The sequence below is a fragment of the Malaclemys terrapin genome, chromosome 6 (genome assembly GCF_027887155.1).
Source record: "Malaclemys terrapin pileata isolate rMalTer1 chromosome 6, rMalTer1.hap1, whole genome shotgun sequence".
Taxonomy (NCBI): Eukaryota; Metazoa; Chordata; order Testudines; family Emydidae; genus Malaclemys; species Malaclemys terrapin.
Genome location: NC_071510.1, coordinates 106896316 through 106913703, shown reverse-complemented (window position 1 = coordinate 106913703; position 17388 = coordinate 106896316). Strand labels below are relative to the sequence as shown.

At 36.7% G+C, this 17388-nt stretch overlaps 1 protein-coding gene across 3 annotated transcripts in view; it reads right to left on the bottom strand.

Annotated features, from left to right (window-relative positions):
* Nucleotides 1–9946: 9946 nt before the first annotated feature.
* Nucleotides 9947–17388, bottom strand: part of FYB1 (FYN binding protein 1) — a 127683-nt gene continuing 120241 nt past the window's right edge. For all 3 annotated transcript variants that reach the window (XM_054032106.1, XM_054032105.1, XM_054032107.1), the window contains 3 exons: nucleotides 14024–14057; nucleotides 12770–12801; nucleotides 9947–12638 (listed from right to left, as the gene is read on the bottom strand). In XM_054032106.1, the coding sequence (XP_053888081.1) occupies nucleotides 12616–12638; nucleotides 12770–12801; nucleotides 14024–14057 (89 nt within the window). In that variant the 3' untranslated portion in view covers nucleotides 9947–12615. The remainder of the gene's footprint in view (nucleotides 12639–12769; nucleotides 12802–14023; nucleotides 14058–17388) is intronic.

The following is a 17388-nucleotide window of genomic DNA, read 5'->3' as shown; positions in this document are numbered from 1 at the left end:
CAACAAGTCACTAGACTGGATTGCTGCTGTTTAAAATACTTTCGCAGCCTTGTAACTTTAACAGACTTCTCCGGCAGCTTTACCTCTGACCTGCTAAGTGGTGAAAATGAAAGTGTTGATGAAAAGGCCCAAAATGGAAGATTCAAAGAAACAGTTTAGAAAACTCCAGATGGCCCCTGTCTACTTACCCTGTTGTGCTGCCTTCAATCTAATTCTACACCTTCGTAAAATATGTGGCAAAATGCCTTCTTTTCCGGAGAGCTTGCGTGCTGGAAGCTAACTTCCTACATAACTGTTCAGCCACCCCATCTAAAGATGTTGCTTGGGTTTGTAAAGTGACATTACTTTTTTGACTCCCATCACAAAAACTCCACACCTTCTATACCCTCATGCGTGCCCTATTCAGGCAAAAGCCTAAATAAGTAGAAGTGCTTTACAGCATGCGCTGAAGGTCAGGAAACTCTGCTTCTGAAGGATCACAGATGAAGCAAGTTCTCAATGGATGGCTCTACACATAAGAACACCAATGTCCTGATATTTCAATCTCTGCTACCTTGAACGTCACAAGTAGGGTTGCCAATTTTGGTTGGATGTGTTCCTGAAGGTTTTATCACATGACATGAACTTTAATTAAAGATTAATATTTAATTCCTAGAGATTCCAGGACAATCCTGGAGGGTTGACAACCCTGGTCTCAAGTGATCTTAATTGCTGTGATCACTAATGGAAAGAAAGCCACACAGCCAGGATAGAAAATCATATGGAGCTGTATAGATCAAGGGGAACACCTTGAATTGCATCTGCAAGCAAATAAGAAGTTAGGACAGTGGCTCTCAAACTTTTTTACTGGTGACCCCTTTCACAATAGCAAGCCTCTGAGTGCGACCCACCCCCCTTATAAATTAAAAACACTTTTTAATATATTTAACACTATTATAAGTGCTGGCAGCAAAGCAGGGTTTGGGGTGGATGTTGACAGCTTGTGAGCCCCCATGTAATCACCTCGCAACTCCCTAAGGGTTCCCAATCCCCAGTTTGAGAACCCGTGAGTTAGGATAATAACTTTGTGCCCTGCAGCTGATACTACTAACTAAGCAGATTACCAGCCATTGTCCTCTCTCTGAAGTCTACCCGGCACCCCTGGGACAACTGGAAGGCTAGAGGCATCCTGTATTCTGAACTTTGGGAAATTATGGCTATACTTCAATAGCAGGAGAGTCAATATCCATCCTCTCACTGTGCTTCTTTTCATCCTAGCCCTTTTTCCCACTGTACACCTAGAAATCAAAAGAGGCGATCATCCAGGTTTAACAAAATTTAGACAAGGTGCATATCAATAGCATTGCCACACAAAACTTTTCATAATTTACCCTGGTGACAATGCAACTTTGGAGAACCCTAAAATAGAGAGCTCTTGGGTCAATAGACAATGTTCCAATACCTCCCTTTGAGATCATACATAGAAGAATGAAATCACTCAAGCAATCTCATCTACCCCAGGCAGTGTCTGCCAGTGATTCAACAGAGCCTTGGTGGCCATACTAAAGCCACTTAAGATTTATTTCAATCTCCAGAGTCCATCAATCTCTATCAGTGGACATGACTTGTTCCTATGAATTTTTGTTTTTTTAATTGACTAATCTCATCCAACAGCAGACCCTGATCCAAAGCTTATTGAAGTCAATGAATGCTTACATGGATTTCAGTAGGCTTTGGGTGGGGCCCATAGGGCCTGGAAAGATTTAATTTAATTTCATATATAAATTATGTGGGACCAAGCTATAAACTGCATTTGTAAGTGATTCTTCTACCACTTTTGCAGGGAGTATAGCAAGATAATGCAATTATTAAAAGAATAATGTCAAGCAGTTTACATCCACAATTTCACTTACCTTAACATTATAATCTGGTAGAAAATATCCTCTATATTTTAAACATTTGACTTTTAAATCCACCTATTTGTGAAAAATAGCTGTTTATTATACAGAAGAAGAGTTTACAAGACTTAGCACACAAGCCACGACATTAAACTATGAGCACATAAATTTGAAATAATAGCATGAGTCTCCTCAGGTGAGCTCTGCACTTCTCAAAGTGCAGCTTTACTCTGAAAAGTGTCTATATAAAAATGGCACCTTTTTACTCAATAGATCATCATCCTTTCCTTATTTTTTTTAATCAGATCTTCAACCAGTACTGACATCTCCTCCTCCTAACTTTAGTGACTAAAATGAGTTTTGACTACTGTTTGCAGCATGGCCGCCGGGGGGGGGGGGTAAGTGGGGCAATCTTCCCTGGGCCGAGAATCCCTTTCCTCACCCAGCGGCGGTCCGGGTCTTCGGTGGCGGGGGGCCCTTCAGTGCTGCCGAAGATGCGGAGCGACTGAAGGGCCCCCCGCCGCCGAAATGTCGCTGCTGCCGCCGCAGACTCAGAGCACCACCCGGTAAGTACAAGCTCCCCCGCTTTGCCCCAGGCCCCCTGATCCTCTGGGCTGCCCTGGTTTGCAGAGCCAACACAGCAAAAATTGAATGAGCAACAGGTTGTATTCTACTCACACATCATCAACAGAATTATTTACTGAATTTCAGTCAGTTACACACCTGTGCAAATCAGTTGAAGGCAACAAATGGCACAAATGTAACTGAAGGCCTTCAGTACCTTTATTGTAATTGTATAGGATAGAAAGAACCTCAGAACAACTCTCACAGCCCAAGCTGAACTTGCTGGACCAGCAGATCTTTAAAAAAAAATCCTTTTGCTTGTAAACTGAGCACTGATATGAAAATCGTCTTGTCTTTACAGGGATTCTGGCAAGCATGTTTGATACAAAAAATATGACTATACCATTAAAATTGACTTCCATCTTCTTTGTTAACTTTTAAAAATTAACTTAATTCTTCTGTAAACCATGGGATTGAGAGCTCTGGATATCAAAGTCTGATCTATCCATAGAACTGGGGCAATGTAGTTCTCACTGACTCATACAGCTTTGTCAATATACCTCACACTTTAGCCTGTAAATGTGAGAGAAGGCGTCAGGGTTACAGTGTCAATTGCACCTTAGACTCTTAGTCCCTCTTGAGTGCACTGTGCACCCCTGAGAGAACTACATTTCGCACCTGTTTTCCTCCAGGAGCCTGTGACAGTATAACTTTGCAGTTACACAGAAATGGCATCTTGAAAACAATGCATTATTTATTCACTCCTCAAAGCTATAAAACACATAGAGCAAAGAGTAAAACCAATAAAAGGCCCACACACTTGGGTCTTTTTTATATCTTTGATCCTAGGTTCAGCCTGAGGAAGGGGATAATCTACTCTAGCCTGGATGAAGCCAAACAGGGGATATTCCTCCTTAGTTCCCCTTGCCTTCGTTTCTTCAAGGAGCTTTATCTTTGCCATTGTTTTGGTTCTTGTTAGGGCTGTCAAGTGATTAAAAAAATTAATTGCGATTAATCACGCTGTTAATAATAGAATACCATCTATTTAAATATTTTGGATGTTTTTACATTTTCAAATATGTTGGTTTCAATTACAACACAGAATACAAAGTGTACAGTGCTCACTATATATTTATATTTATTTTTATTACAAATATTTGCACTGTAAAAAACAAAAAAAATAGTATTTTTTAGTTCACATAATACAAATATTGTAGTGCAATCTCTTTATCATGAAAGTTGAACTTATAAATGTAGAATTAAGTATAAAAAAAACTGCATTAAAAAAATGTAAAACTTTAGAGCCTACATGTCCACTCAGTCCTACTTCAGCCAATCACTCAGACTAACAAGTTTAGTTACAATTTGCAGGAGATAATGTTGCCCGCTTCTTGTTTACAATGTCACTGAAAGTGAGAAAAGACGTTCGCACAGCGCTGTTTGTTGCCGGTGTCACAAGATGTGCTAAAGATTCATATGTTCCTTCAGGCTTCAACCATCATTCCAGAGGCCATGCATCCATACTGATGATGGGTTCTGCTTGATAACAATCCAAAGCAGAGCGAACTGACGCATGTTCATTTTCATCATCTGAGTCAGATGCCACCAGCAGAACGTAGATTTTCGGAGTCAGATGCCATCAGCAGAAGGTAGGTTTGGGTTCTGTAAGCTTCACACCTTGTCCCTCTCAGATTTTGGATAACACTTCCGATTCTTAAATCTTGAGTCGAGAGTGCTGTACCTATTTTTAGAAATCTCACATTGGTACCTTCTTTGCATTTTGTCAAATCTGCTGTGAAAGTGTTCTTAAAACGAACATGTGCTTGGTCATTATCCGAGAGTGCTATAACATGAAATATATGGCAGAATGTGGGTAAAACAGAGCAGGAGACATACAGTTCTCCCCCAAAGAGTTCAGTCACAAATTTAATTAACGTATTTTTTTTTAACGAGCATCATCAGCATGGAAGCATGACCTCTGGAATGGTGGTTGAAGCACGAAGGGGCATACAAATGTTTAGCATATCAGGCACATAAATACCTTGCAACGCCGGCTACAAAAGTGACATGCGAATGCCTGTTCTCACTTTCAGGTGACATTGTTAATAAGAAGCGGGCAGCATTATCTCCCGTAAATGTAAACAAACTTGTTTGTCTTAGCGATTGGCTGAATAAGAAATAGGACTGTGTGGACTTATAGGCTCTAAAGTTTTACATTGTTTTGTTTTTGAGTACACTTATGTAACAAAAAAAAATCTATATTTGTAAGTTATTCTTTCACTATAAAGAGATTGCCCTACAGTACTTGTATGAGGTGAATTGAAAAATACTATTTTTTTATCATTTTACAGTGTAAATATTTGTAATCAAAAATAATGATATAAAGTGAGCACTTTGTATTCTGTGTTGTAAAAGAAATCAATATATTTGAAATTGTAGAAAAACATCCAAAATATTTAATAAATTTCAATTAGTGTTCTATTGTTTAACAGTGCGGCTAATTTTTTTAAGTTAATGAGTTAACTGCGATTAATTGACAGCCTAGTTCTTGTGGGTTCCCTCTTTATAGCCTCCTTTGATTTAACTGGTGGCCTACAGGCACGTTAATATCAAACAGATAACCTGAGGGATATATGCTATTTATAAAAAATACTACACATAACTTCCTCACTCTCCAAATATGGTAATTTCTATTTCCGTATCCAGCCAATCCTGGGCCTTTCTGAAAATGGCAAAAAAAGAGTGCAATTGTGATAATGGTTTCATGATATGAAATTGTGTTCACTAGGAAATGTACCAGGATTAATTTATTTCACACAGGCCACTAAAATGCCATGTAATGGCATTTAGTCACTACTAACCTCTGGTCTGTATTTGAACTCAGGTGTGCTGAAACTCTGGGTGCTGGGGGTTGGTAACAACCAAATACAGGGTTTTTGCTTTCAGCACTCCCATTATAAACATTGTTCCAGCACCCTTGTTTGAACCTGTGAGCTACAAATTATAAACTATTAATCCCATTACCAGTGCCATACAGGCTCTCACTCACTTGTGTTAAAAAGAACTCCACCACTATTCTCCCAAAAAATAGGGCTAGTTACAAAAGAGTAACTTTTTAACTGTCAGATAATGTTTTGCTTTGTCGTTGCAGAACAAGTCAGTCAGTCAGCAGAGGGAACACAGTTTAACCAATGAACTCCACTCTGCTAACAAAACCAGAAATCGCCTATGATGATGACACACAAAGCAGTGTCATAACCAATGGGAGCCATATTTATTTCCGCTCCATCGAAGACAAGGGGAAAATCAATATTTGCGAAATAAAAAAAAGGTTGAGGTTTTATTTTTAAGCTTCAGTTATTACAAAGAGAGTAAATGATGAAAAGTACAGTAGCTTTAACTTCCACTTGGATATTTGCCAGGTCTCCACAGAAGCATGCTGCAGAATGAGTCTGCTTCCCAATCCAGTGACTTGTGAAGCTCATGCCCTGCAAAAAGCAGCCTTCTCAGGATTGGGAACAGCACTACTTGGATCTTTTTGTACTGCCCGCTCTCCTCTTGTTTAACAGGTAATGCGGAAGAAAAAAATGATGACATTGATCTGAGGGCTCGTGCACATGAGAAAGCTTTAGCTGTTAAACAAGTATAATTACACCAATATAGTTAAACTGCTATCGTTATACAGGTGTAATGCTCCACGTGGACACTCTTATTCCAGAATAAGATTGTTGCTTTTTTGTGTGCGTTTAGTTTAAACCCTTTAAAAGAGACATGCCTCAGATTCAGCAAAACAGCATGACCTAATTGTATGTGAAATCAAGGCAGCACTTTCAAAGTTTGTCATTCTTTAAAATAGGAACAATATACAGTCCTTACTGATTGCAACCAGGTAAAATATAAGTATTCCTTTACTGTCTAGTTATGGAGAAAAAATAATTTAAAAAATGCACATAACCATGCAGTATAAAATATAAAAACAGCTTAAAGCTTTTCAAGTGATACAACAGGTCTTGCTAACTTACTGTGTGGTTTGGTTAACTGTTGCTTAATGCATTCATGCATTTATCGGTCCATTTATGTAAAGTTATTCATGGCATTCTGTATCACATACGCTCTGAAAAGCTGCAGATATTGAGTCTGCCTATGGTTGACATATTAATAATGGAAATTTGCTCTGAGGCAAAAGACTTTAAGAAACAAAACTATTATATGGCTTGAGATTTAAAGTGTTGCCACAGAGAGGAGGATGTATATAAATGAGGCTCTTCACTGACCCAAATTGGAAATCACCTGATTCAAAACTTTAGTGACTGCAGAGACAATTTTCTTTTAAATTTTGAGTCTATTTTTCTGAAAGTTGCAGTCACAACTGCAGAAGCCTTTGATTATGTGCTTGGGTAGTGACTGGCAAAATGCTAACAACATATTTATACCAATTTTCTTTTACATTCATATAACTGTATGAAATGGATGAACTCCCTGAGTATGCTTACTGGACTCAACATACAACATGAGAACAACCTTCATACAGTGAGTACAAAATGGCTTATTGTGACCATCCACTCTAGTAATGAAAGGGTAGAAAAAAGTAATGGGATGCAAAAGAAAACACCTGATACTTTGTATTGTTTTTCAGCTGGCCCCAGTGAGACATGTGGTTATGGCTTTTCTTACACCTTATACCTTCTAGCTAGGGGTAGGCAACCTATGGCACATGTGCCAAAGGCAGCACGCGAGCTGATTTTCAGTGGCATTCACACCGCCAAGGTCTTGGCCACTGGTCCGGGGGGCTCTGCATTTTAATTAAATTTTAAATGAAGCTTCTTAAACATTTTAAAAACCTTATTTACTTTACATACAACAATGATTTAGTTATATATTATAGACTTCTAGAAAGAGACCTTCTAAAAACGTTAAAATGTATTACTGGCACGCAAATCCTTAAATTAGAGTGAATAAATGAAGACTCGGCACATCACTTCTGAAAAGTTGCCGACCCCTGCCTTATAGCCTCCCTGTTTGAACTCTGAAGGAAGTTCCGCACATGATAGTGAGAGAAGTAAAGTGCATTTGGCCTAATTTCAGATTCTGTTGGATAAGTGGAATGAAACTCAAAATAGTAGAATCATAGTCCTCTTTAGTGGTTGCTGAATCATGGAGCCTCTGCTGCTGTCACCCACTGAGTTAAGAATCTTGCACAAAAAGAGTCTTTAAACAGCACAGCCATAAAAAATATGAATGTGCAGGGTCCAGGAACACAGGAGCAGGTGAGCAGTGAAGAGGGATCAAGAAAGCAAGGGACAAAGAAGCAGAAGAGCAGGGGACAGAGCATCATGGTCAAAGAATTTATTTAATTTATTTATTTTATTTAATCAGGGGACAGTGGAACAATTAATAGTGATAGAAATTAAGAGAGCAAAGGATAGAGACAGGGAGAAGAATTGGACAGAGAAGCCTACAGCATGGGGCAGCGCCCCTGGCAGGGAGGGAAAGGAGTATGGTGCCAAAGAGATAGCACCTCTTCAAATCAACACAGAAACAGGAGACTGCAAAAGACTTGGAAATAGTGTCCAAAGTAGAAGAGCGAGCTGGGGAGAGTGTCCAAAGTGGTGCCTGGAGAGCTGGCAGAACGGGGAGCTAGGGAATGTGGCCCTTCCATCAGGAAGAAAAGGAGACAGGACTCTCCGTTTATGTGTGCATATTTTGGAAATAGTTCCCACTTAAAATGCATGCATACAAATGGAAGAAGCAAAGAGCTTTTCCTGCTAAGAGTTTGAAAATCAGAAGTCAAGCCAAAAAAGACTCAGAAAAAAAAAAACAGGTTGAGGTTTTTTGTTTTTTTGTTTTTTATTGCCTCATAATGCTCGTGCTTACCGAGTTGGCAATATTGCTGCTCTCAGGCTGCTGCTTTATCTAAGGGACATTGTAAATGTCCTATTCAAACAGCAGCAAAATCCCACAAAACAAACAAACCCTATGTTGATATCAGGGCCCGGGGAATGTAGATAATACAATTTTAGGATTTTCCCCTATTTTTTGTTGCATTCTAGAATATCCTGTAAATTCTAAGATGTTGTTTAAATACAATTGTTTTATAAGGTTGCAGCCACCCAAGTATAAACAGATATGCTATGTGACTGGTATGCATAAAACTGACCCCAATTCAGTGAAAAACTTAAGCATGTGATTACCTTATATTTAACATTGAAGTCATTTGGACACCCAAAATTAGTGAACACTTTTGACAATCTTGGCCTTCCTCTGTCTATACCTCCTTTACTCATCTCAGAAATAGGGATTATAATATTTTCCTATCTACCAAGATAATTGTGAGATAAATTAATTAATATTCATGAATATCTCAGATTTTATTGTGATGAGAGCCATAGAGAAACCCAGAGGAAATAAATAATTCTGTATTCAGTGCAGGGTTTGGAAAGTGTGCGGTAAATAAATCAGGGGCCACTAATTGAATGATGAGGATTGAACAGTTCCCTTAGTTTCAACTTATGCACTGAATGCGGCAGGGATTCTGTGGAAAAAAATAGTATGTCATGTAATGCACAATTAAAGAAAATAAGACACATATCCACAAGAGGGCAGAATTAAAAGTTGCACAGACAAGCTTAATTTGGGCGTTTCCTAACTTTAATGATTTTCTTGTAAGGCAGAGTTTTTGTGGTACAGGTTGGAGCTATGATGTACATGTATTAGGGGTTGGATTAGGTTACTATAGAAAGGGCACACCCTTCTCCTGGCCCGATCAGCTCCTTCAGAATCTAAATTTTCATTTACAATTTTTTTAAAGCTTGTACCTCTTTGATTGCAAATATATCCATCTGAACATGAACAGACACAGTGCTCAAATGTGCAAACAGACTGAAGCTATAGCTCCCAAGAGTAAATTTGCCGCATCACCAAAGGCCCTAAAAGCACTCGGCTCTATGGGATTGGTGGTAGGAAGGGTTGTGCAAGAGGACTCCCCATAGAGATGTGGTTTATTAATATAGTGTGGGGAATAGCCAAAGAAGCTGCAGTTATGTGGATTGAAAAATAACCCCCCTGTTCAGGAATGCACAGAGAATCAGTTGCTACTATACAATCCATAGCCTGTAGTAAAAGCAGATAAATGGCTCCAAAACCACTGAGTTGGAAGGAGAATTCCTTTTCTCTTAGCACTACTTGATACTCAGCTTTTTCACTGGACATGGCACGGGGAGCAACATTTGCTCCTTAGATAGATGCAAGCAGACTGACCCTATTTGACACAACTGGGTGTTAACGCTGAAGTTTAATTACCTCCTTTTTAATGTCAACTTTGTTAACTATTTCACGGTTGAATACTTTAGCAGACATATCCAGCTACTCCAGGATTGTGGATGGAGTTTGGGATTATGAGGGTAGGAATGTGAGCAGACTACCAGCACCTTTCGCCTTCCTTTGGGAAGTTTTAAAGATGGCAGAATAGACTACATAAGAAAAAAGACCAAGATACAATCTTTATTATGCTGTTCCATACTTTATGTTTATCAATAATATAGGCATAGACTTTTCTATCTGAAAGTTTTCCTGCTTACATTTAAACATTTTAAAAAGTCATTACTAACAAAGTAAGGTCACATCTGTAGTAGTATGCTGTCACATCAATCGTAACATTGACTTACATATAGTCTGCTGCTCAGTGGCAATTTTGGCAGAAGGCAGTGCACCCACATTTCTCATTGGAAGTGCACACTTTCATTTAGAGAAAGAAAAAATATTGTATCCAGAGAGTGGTAAAATAAAAATAAGTTACTTCAGTGATTTGCTAGTATATTATGACACTTTTAATCAGTCTGAACGGGCCATGTTACATTATGATCTATAAAGTTATATACTATCTACATCTGTTATATTATGGTTATGAAAGATATTAAGAATATTTGGAAACTGGAAGAAATATTCAAAATGTATTGTTAAAAGCCTCACTACTCACAAAGGGTGAAATTCACACCTGTACAAGGGAACAACAAGAGGCTTATGTACCACTTAAGTCCTTGTACTTGTCCTCTACATTGGGTAAATTGTACACAATGATTGGGATCTGATTCCATTCTCACTGAAGTCATGTCATTAACTGTAAAAGGAACAAGTCTGGGCATTTACATAGGAAATCAAACTTTTTTGTGAGTAATTAATGGTGGCTAGGTATGAAAATGTTTTTCCACTAGCTGGCAGGTAGCCCTATATTTCAGTGTCTGCATTCCAGCTGAGCCTTCTGTCACATCCCTATTTTGATACACTGTCTTCAGTGCCTTTGAAAAATAAAACAGACTGCAGCTGCTAAATAGTTGAAAACTTCATGGTACTTAAGAGAGGCCAGATTTCAAATTTGGATGCTAACAGTGGTGCTTCAATGCCTAAAATAGGTATTTGTGTGCCTGTGTACTGATGTGAACATCCAGATGCAGAACTGGAGGCTCTAATTGAGTGCAAAACTTCAAAACTGGCTCCAGAGTATAAAAATCTGTGATTTTTAAAGATTATTTAGACTAAGGCTTACAGGTGGTTATGTGATATTAAATCATGTTTGCTACTAAACATCATTCAAATTTGTTCTATTTAATTTTATACTTGATATCCTTCTATGCCTTGTCTACAGAGGAGATTCATTATGGACAATAACTGCTGTAGCTGTCCTAGTCCAAGCCCTAGGGTGAAATCCTGGATCTACTGAAATCAGTGGTAAATCTCCCACTGAGCCAAGATTTCACCCTGGTGTATGCAGGCTTAACTACTATAAGCAGTAACTTTTATTTACTTTGGTTTCAAGCAGGGGTAAACTGCACTATTGCAAGTCATAGTTTATAGCAGTTTTGCCTGTCTTCATTAGGGCTTTGCACTAATCCTACTACACTGGTGTTAGCTGGTTACTGATGGCCGAAATTCCAAATGTAGACAAGACCCGAGAAGCTACAAATAAAATCTCGTTTTCTAAACATTTTGTTCTTCTATGTTTGGGATTCATTGTTAATATTATTGTATTTTCTCAATTGATCCTGATACTAATAAGTGCAAAGTAATACTAATCATTATTACATACTTATTTTACTATAAAGACTTGCTTATTTGTATAATAGCATCATCAATGAAGCTGGCAGTTTTAGAAATAGGTTTTGTTAATTAAGTTGTGCTCCTTCATTTAGCTGACTCTAGTGTAAGAAAGCAATATTTAAAAGAAAAATCTCAGCATCAAAATGTTGCAATTTCAGACTATGTATCTATATTAAATGAAGAGGCTATGTCCCATCAGATTATACAATTATAAGAAGTAGATTTTCATGCCTAAACTACAATAATGACTTGGCAATTTCCCTTTAAACTAAACAGAGAGTAAAACCTTAGGATAAACATCCTGAAAATCTGCTGAATAACAATGATGTACTATATAGTTAAGGAGAGCCTTCCATGGCTAGTATCTCAGAGTGTTGTACATAAGACACATAAAAAAACCCGATAAATTATGTTTATTATTGTGTAATTATTATGTATTCAAAAATAACACATGAAACATTTAATGATCATTTTAGAGAACTACAGTCTATTACTGGTACAGTATAAAACTTTAGCAGTGGAGGCACATGGCCATGTTTATCACATTAACCCTGATTATTAAAATTGGAATATTGGGTCAAGGATATATTGGCTTCTTTGCCACCCACTTCTGTTTCCTGCTTTCCCAACAATGATGCCTACCATTGGTGGTTACAATTCTTTTCATGATGCTGTCCTCCACAAAGTGGGCAGTCCATGCCATCAGGGCCTACTGACCCACATATCCTTTGTAGCAGTGAATTGGCATCTCTGGGTGAAGTTGCCTGAGGAATTGTTTTTATATGGACCAGTGGACTGTGGCAGAGGCAGAAAGGACACATTTGATGAAAACTTTAATTTCAGTTCAGATTACCCAAATTTTAGTTGTGTTGATACATGACAAAGAGAAAGTGCCATTCAAAGCAATAAATCCAAAAGATCTAATGTTCGACACAGGTTAACCAAAATTTGGTACATGTAGAAGGGTAATCACTGATGATAGCCATAGCTTGTGACTAATCAGCTTTGGTGATGTTTTATGCCAACTGGAAATCCAGAGGAGATACCCCCAATGAAGCTCACACTTTACCAGTATTCAAGATTAATCATTATCATAGATGCAACCTGAATAGGAAAGAAAATGCAAAAATATTAGTATTGTATAATAATTTACTACTACATAGATTTAAAAAAGTGATTCATTTCAGCTACATTACATGTAACAATTACTATATTGTTTGAAATGTGCAACTTACCATCAGCAATATCATCGTAGATATCTCCATCACTGTGAATTTAGAAAGAGAAAAATATATTTTAACTTAAAAAACTCATATAATATATATTATCATTTGCAAGTACATACAAAATCAGGTAGCATGGTCTAGACCCATATCAAGTAATTAAATATGGTTAAGGAAATACTGTATTTATACACAGACTTCAGATATTTCTATATTTGGAAGGATCATTCTGAAATCAACACAGGTGGAGAGGACAACATACTCAAGGAACTTAAGAATAGACATGGATAACATTTTTTAGAAAATGGCTTTTTTCAAACACAATAATGTAAGAAAAAATTATGATTTTAAAAAATTATCATTTTTGTGGCTACTTTTACAAAATGTTCATTTAAAATGAAATGGTCATTGATTTTAATTTTATTTTTTTAACCAATAAATGAAAACAGTAGTAGAGGGAATCATCATATCCTTAACTTTCTCAAAAGATGCTCAGCAATATAATAACGGGACTGGAGAAAGTAAATGCTAGACAACACATTTAGCTAATGTCCATCTACAAATAGTACATACTCTCCAAAGAGTATATTTTCAAAATAAGTTATTTACTTATGCACTTATTTATGTAATTGAATAGTCCCATTGGGTTTAACGGGACAACTCACATGTTTAAAGTTAAGTGCATGTATAAGTGTGTGCAGGGTTGAGGCCTAAAGCTGTCATCTAATTTGGTGTTTAAGGGCCTGATCCACACACCACTGAAGTCAATGGAAAGACTCCCATTTACTTTTATGGGCTTTGGATCAGACCCTAAATGCTGAACCCAGTGCAATAGACTGTGTATTGGAAGCAGAAATACTGAGCCAAATTCTGCTTTGGGTTACACCTGTGCAGCCCCAGTGGAATTATACAGAAGAAAACTAGAGGAGAAATTGGTCTAATATATTTAAACATTTGAAATTGCCATCATTTTAATTAATGTGCAGTTAAATAATGGTTATTATAATATTCAAATTATGGATTAAGACGTGTTTTGTGTAATTTTTCAGTGCTGAGTCCTGAATTTTTCAGTGCTTAGTCAATAATACAGGAGTGGTTCCGTAGATAATTTCAAACACAAATGTGGGAAGGATAAGCTTCATAACCAATCTAGCAATAAACTCATACAATAAAATATTTTATTTGCACTTTTAGTTGTACAATGAGTAGTTAACAGCAAAACTGAATATGTTATGACAAGTTTCCAGAAGATCATTTAGTACTTACTTCTCCACTAAACTGCGTCTCGGGACATAGCCATCTGTAAAATTAAATATACATATATATATATTTAATTTCAATTTCAATTTACGTTATATTTCTTGTGTTCCCCAGAGAAGGGCATTTTTTAATACATAAAATAGAAACGTACCGTATATACCCACGGTACAGTAAAAAGGAAGAGGTTGTAATTATGGAGAATTTACACACATGATACTGAAATCAATTTAAAGTGATTAATTGATCATAAATTATTATTATTATTATGAGAAGTAGCAGTAGTAGTAGTATATTATGGTGGCACCTAGAGGTCACAATCAGAGATCAGGGATCCGTTATGCTATGCACCGTACAGGCACATAAGCTGTAATTTTTCATGTCATTGTAATGAATTTCCATTGCTCAGACACCTAGTGTTACTTAGCAGATGTGTGAAATAATGTCAGATTGCACAAGTTTTAACAGTATTTACAAAATGTGTCTTGTAACCAAATAACATTTTCTTTTACCAGATGTTTCAAAAAGACTGAATACCTGCAGGCTCGGGCTGCAAAACTACCTGTCAATCCACAAAAGGTGACTCAGACTCATCAGTAGATACACTTAGAGCCAGACTGTGACACCCATACTCCCACTCACAAGAGTAGCCTCATTAAAGTAATTTAATGGTGTTTAATAGAAGCTTACCTAATAATTAAGAGATATCTGTACAGTACAGTGTGAAACTACATGATTAAATGAGGCTCCTTTTCTTGATTGCGTCAATAACCTGAATTTAGTCTCAGTATTCATTAATTTTTATAAAAAGAACAGGAGTACTTGTGGCACCTTAGAGACTAACAAATTTATCTCTAAGGTGCCACAAGTACTCCTGTTCTTTTTGCGGATACAGACTAACACGGCTGCTACTCTGAAACCTACCATTAATTTTTATAGGGCTGTCAAGCGATTAAATTAATCGTGATTAATCAAGCTGTTAACCAATAATAGAATACCATTTATTTAAATATTTTTGGATGTTTTCTACATTTTCAAATATATTGATTTCAATTACAACACAGAATACAAAGTGTTCAGTGCTCACTTTATATTTATTTTTGATTACAAATATTTTCACAATAAAAAACAAAAGAAATAGTATTTTTCAATTCTCCTAATACAAGTACTGTAGTGCAATCACTTTATCATGAAAGTTGAACTTGCAAATGTAGAATTATGTACAAAAAATAATGCATTCAAAAACAAAACATTGTAAAACTTTAGAGCCTACAAGTCCACTCAGTCCTATTTCTTGTTCAGCCAATCACTCAGTTGTTTACATTTGCAGGAGAGAATGCTGCCTGCTTCTTGTTTACAATATCACCTGAAAGTGAGAATAGGCATTTAACCCGGCACTGTTGTATCCGGTGTTGCAAGATATTTACATGCCAGATGTGCTAAAGATTCCTATGTCCCTTCATGCTTCATCCATCATTCCAAAGGACATGTGTCCACGCTGATGACAGATTCTGCTCGATAATGATCCAAAGCAGTGCGGACTAATACCTGTTCATTTTCATCATCTGAGTCAGATGCCACCAGCAGAAAATTGATTTTCTTTTTTGGTTGTTCGAGTTCTGTAGTTTCTGCATTGGAGTGTTACACTTTTAAGACTTGTGAAAGCATACTCCATAACTCGTCCCTCTCAGATTTTGGAAGGTACTTCAGATTCTTAAACCTTGGTTGAGTGCTATCTTTAGAAATTTCACATCAGTACCTTCTTTGTGTTTTGTCAAATCTACTGTGAGTGTTCTTAAAATGAACAACATGTGATGGATTATCATCTGAGACTGCTATAACATAAAATATATGGCAGAGCCGGAGACATACAATTCTCCCCCAAGGAGTTCAGTCACAAATTTAATTAACGCATTATTTTTTTAACAAGTGTCATCAGCATGGAAGCTTGTCCTCTGGAATGGTGGCCAAAGCGTGAAGGGTCATATGAATGTTTAGCATATCTGGTACATAAATACCTTGTTATGCCAGCTACAAAAGTGATATGCAAATGCCTGTTCTCACTTTCAAGTGACATTGTATCTCCTGTAAATGTAAAGAAACTTGTTTGTTTTAGTGATTGGCTGAACAAGAAGTAGGACTGAGTGGACTTGCAGGCTCTAAAGTTTTACATTGTTTTGTTTTTGAGTGCAGTTATCTAACAAAAAAATCTACATTTGTAAGTTGCACTTTCATGATAAAGAAATTTCACTACAGTATTTGTGTGAGGTGAATTGAAAAATACCATTTCTTTTGTTTACCATTTTACAGTGCAAATATTTGTAATAAAATAATATAAAGTTATTGAAATCAATATATTTGAAAATGTAGAGAAACATCCAAAAATACTTAATAAATTTCAATTGGTATTCTATTGTTTAATAGTGTGATTAAAACTATGGTTAATTGCAATTAATTTTTTCGACAGCCCTACTCGACAGCCCTAATTTTTTATTTTCAAAGTATTGTTAAGACAAATTGGTTTATATATGTATACAGAGAGATGGACACACTCATATTGTGGTGAATGATAACAGAAACTACTGTGACTGCTGTACTGGACCAGAAAATAAAAATGGCACTTTTAAAAATGTATTTGTCAGGCCTAAGTAACGGAAATGTGTCTTGTTCCTGGGACAAAAATATTCTTGGAGTTGTGTGGAAAAGTTAATTTATTGGGTGACTGTAATTGTTTGAACTTTGTTAATAGACAAGATCAATAAAAAACGCAAAATATAAGAATATAAAATAAATTGAGAAGAGCTTTTCATCAATGAATAAAAATAACATTTTCTTCCGTTACTGCTGGATCAAGAGACAACACCACACAGGATATTTTAATCCCTTTGAAAAAATGTCTTGCTGACTTTGGTAAAAAATGTCTGGTATTCTAATTCATATATAATGCTAATCCCTATAGTATCTGAGCACTATTGGAGGATCAGTTATGAAGGAGAAATTCCCAAGATTCCCAATTCATTACAGTCCTTGGGGAGAGTCAGTCCATAATTATTTTGTCTAATTTGGTTTAGATTACCCCTACACTACAGTATCTGATGACTCAAATCCAATTAGAAGAGATGTCACCTTGACTGCATACAAGACACAAGGAAGCAAACTCATTTCAAAACCTGTTCAGATGGCAGACTATATGGATCCCTAAAATACATAGAATATTAGTGTAAAGTTTTAGAACTCTTATAATAACATAAAATCTAGCAGAATTGTCACTGTGCCTTTAAATTAATACCAAACTTAAGTCTTCTCTGCATATACTACTGTTGATCTACAAAAAGGTAGTTCTTGTTATAAGTTTTCTCTTCTGCAGCAACTCG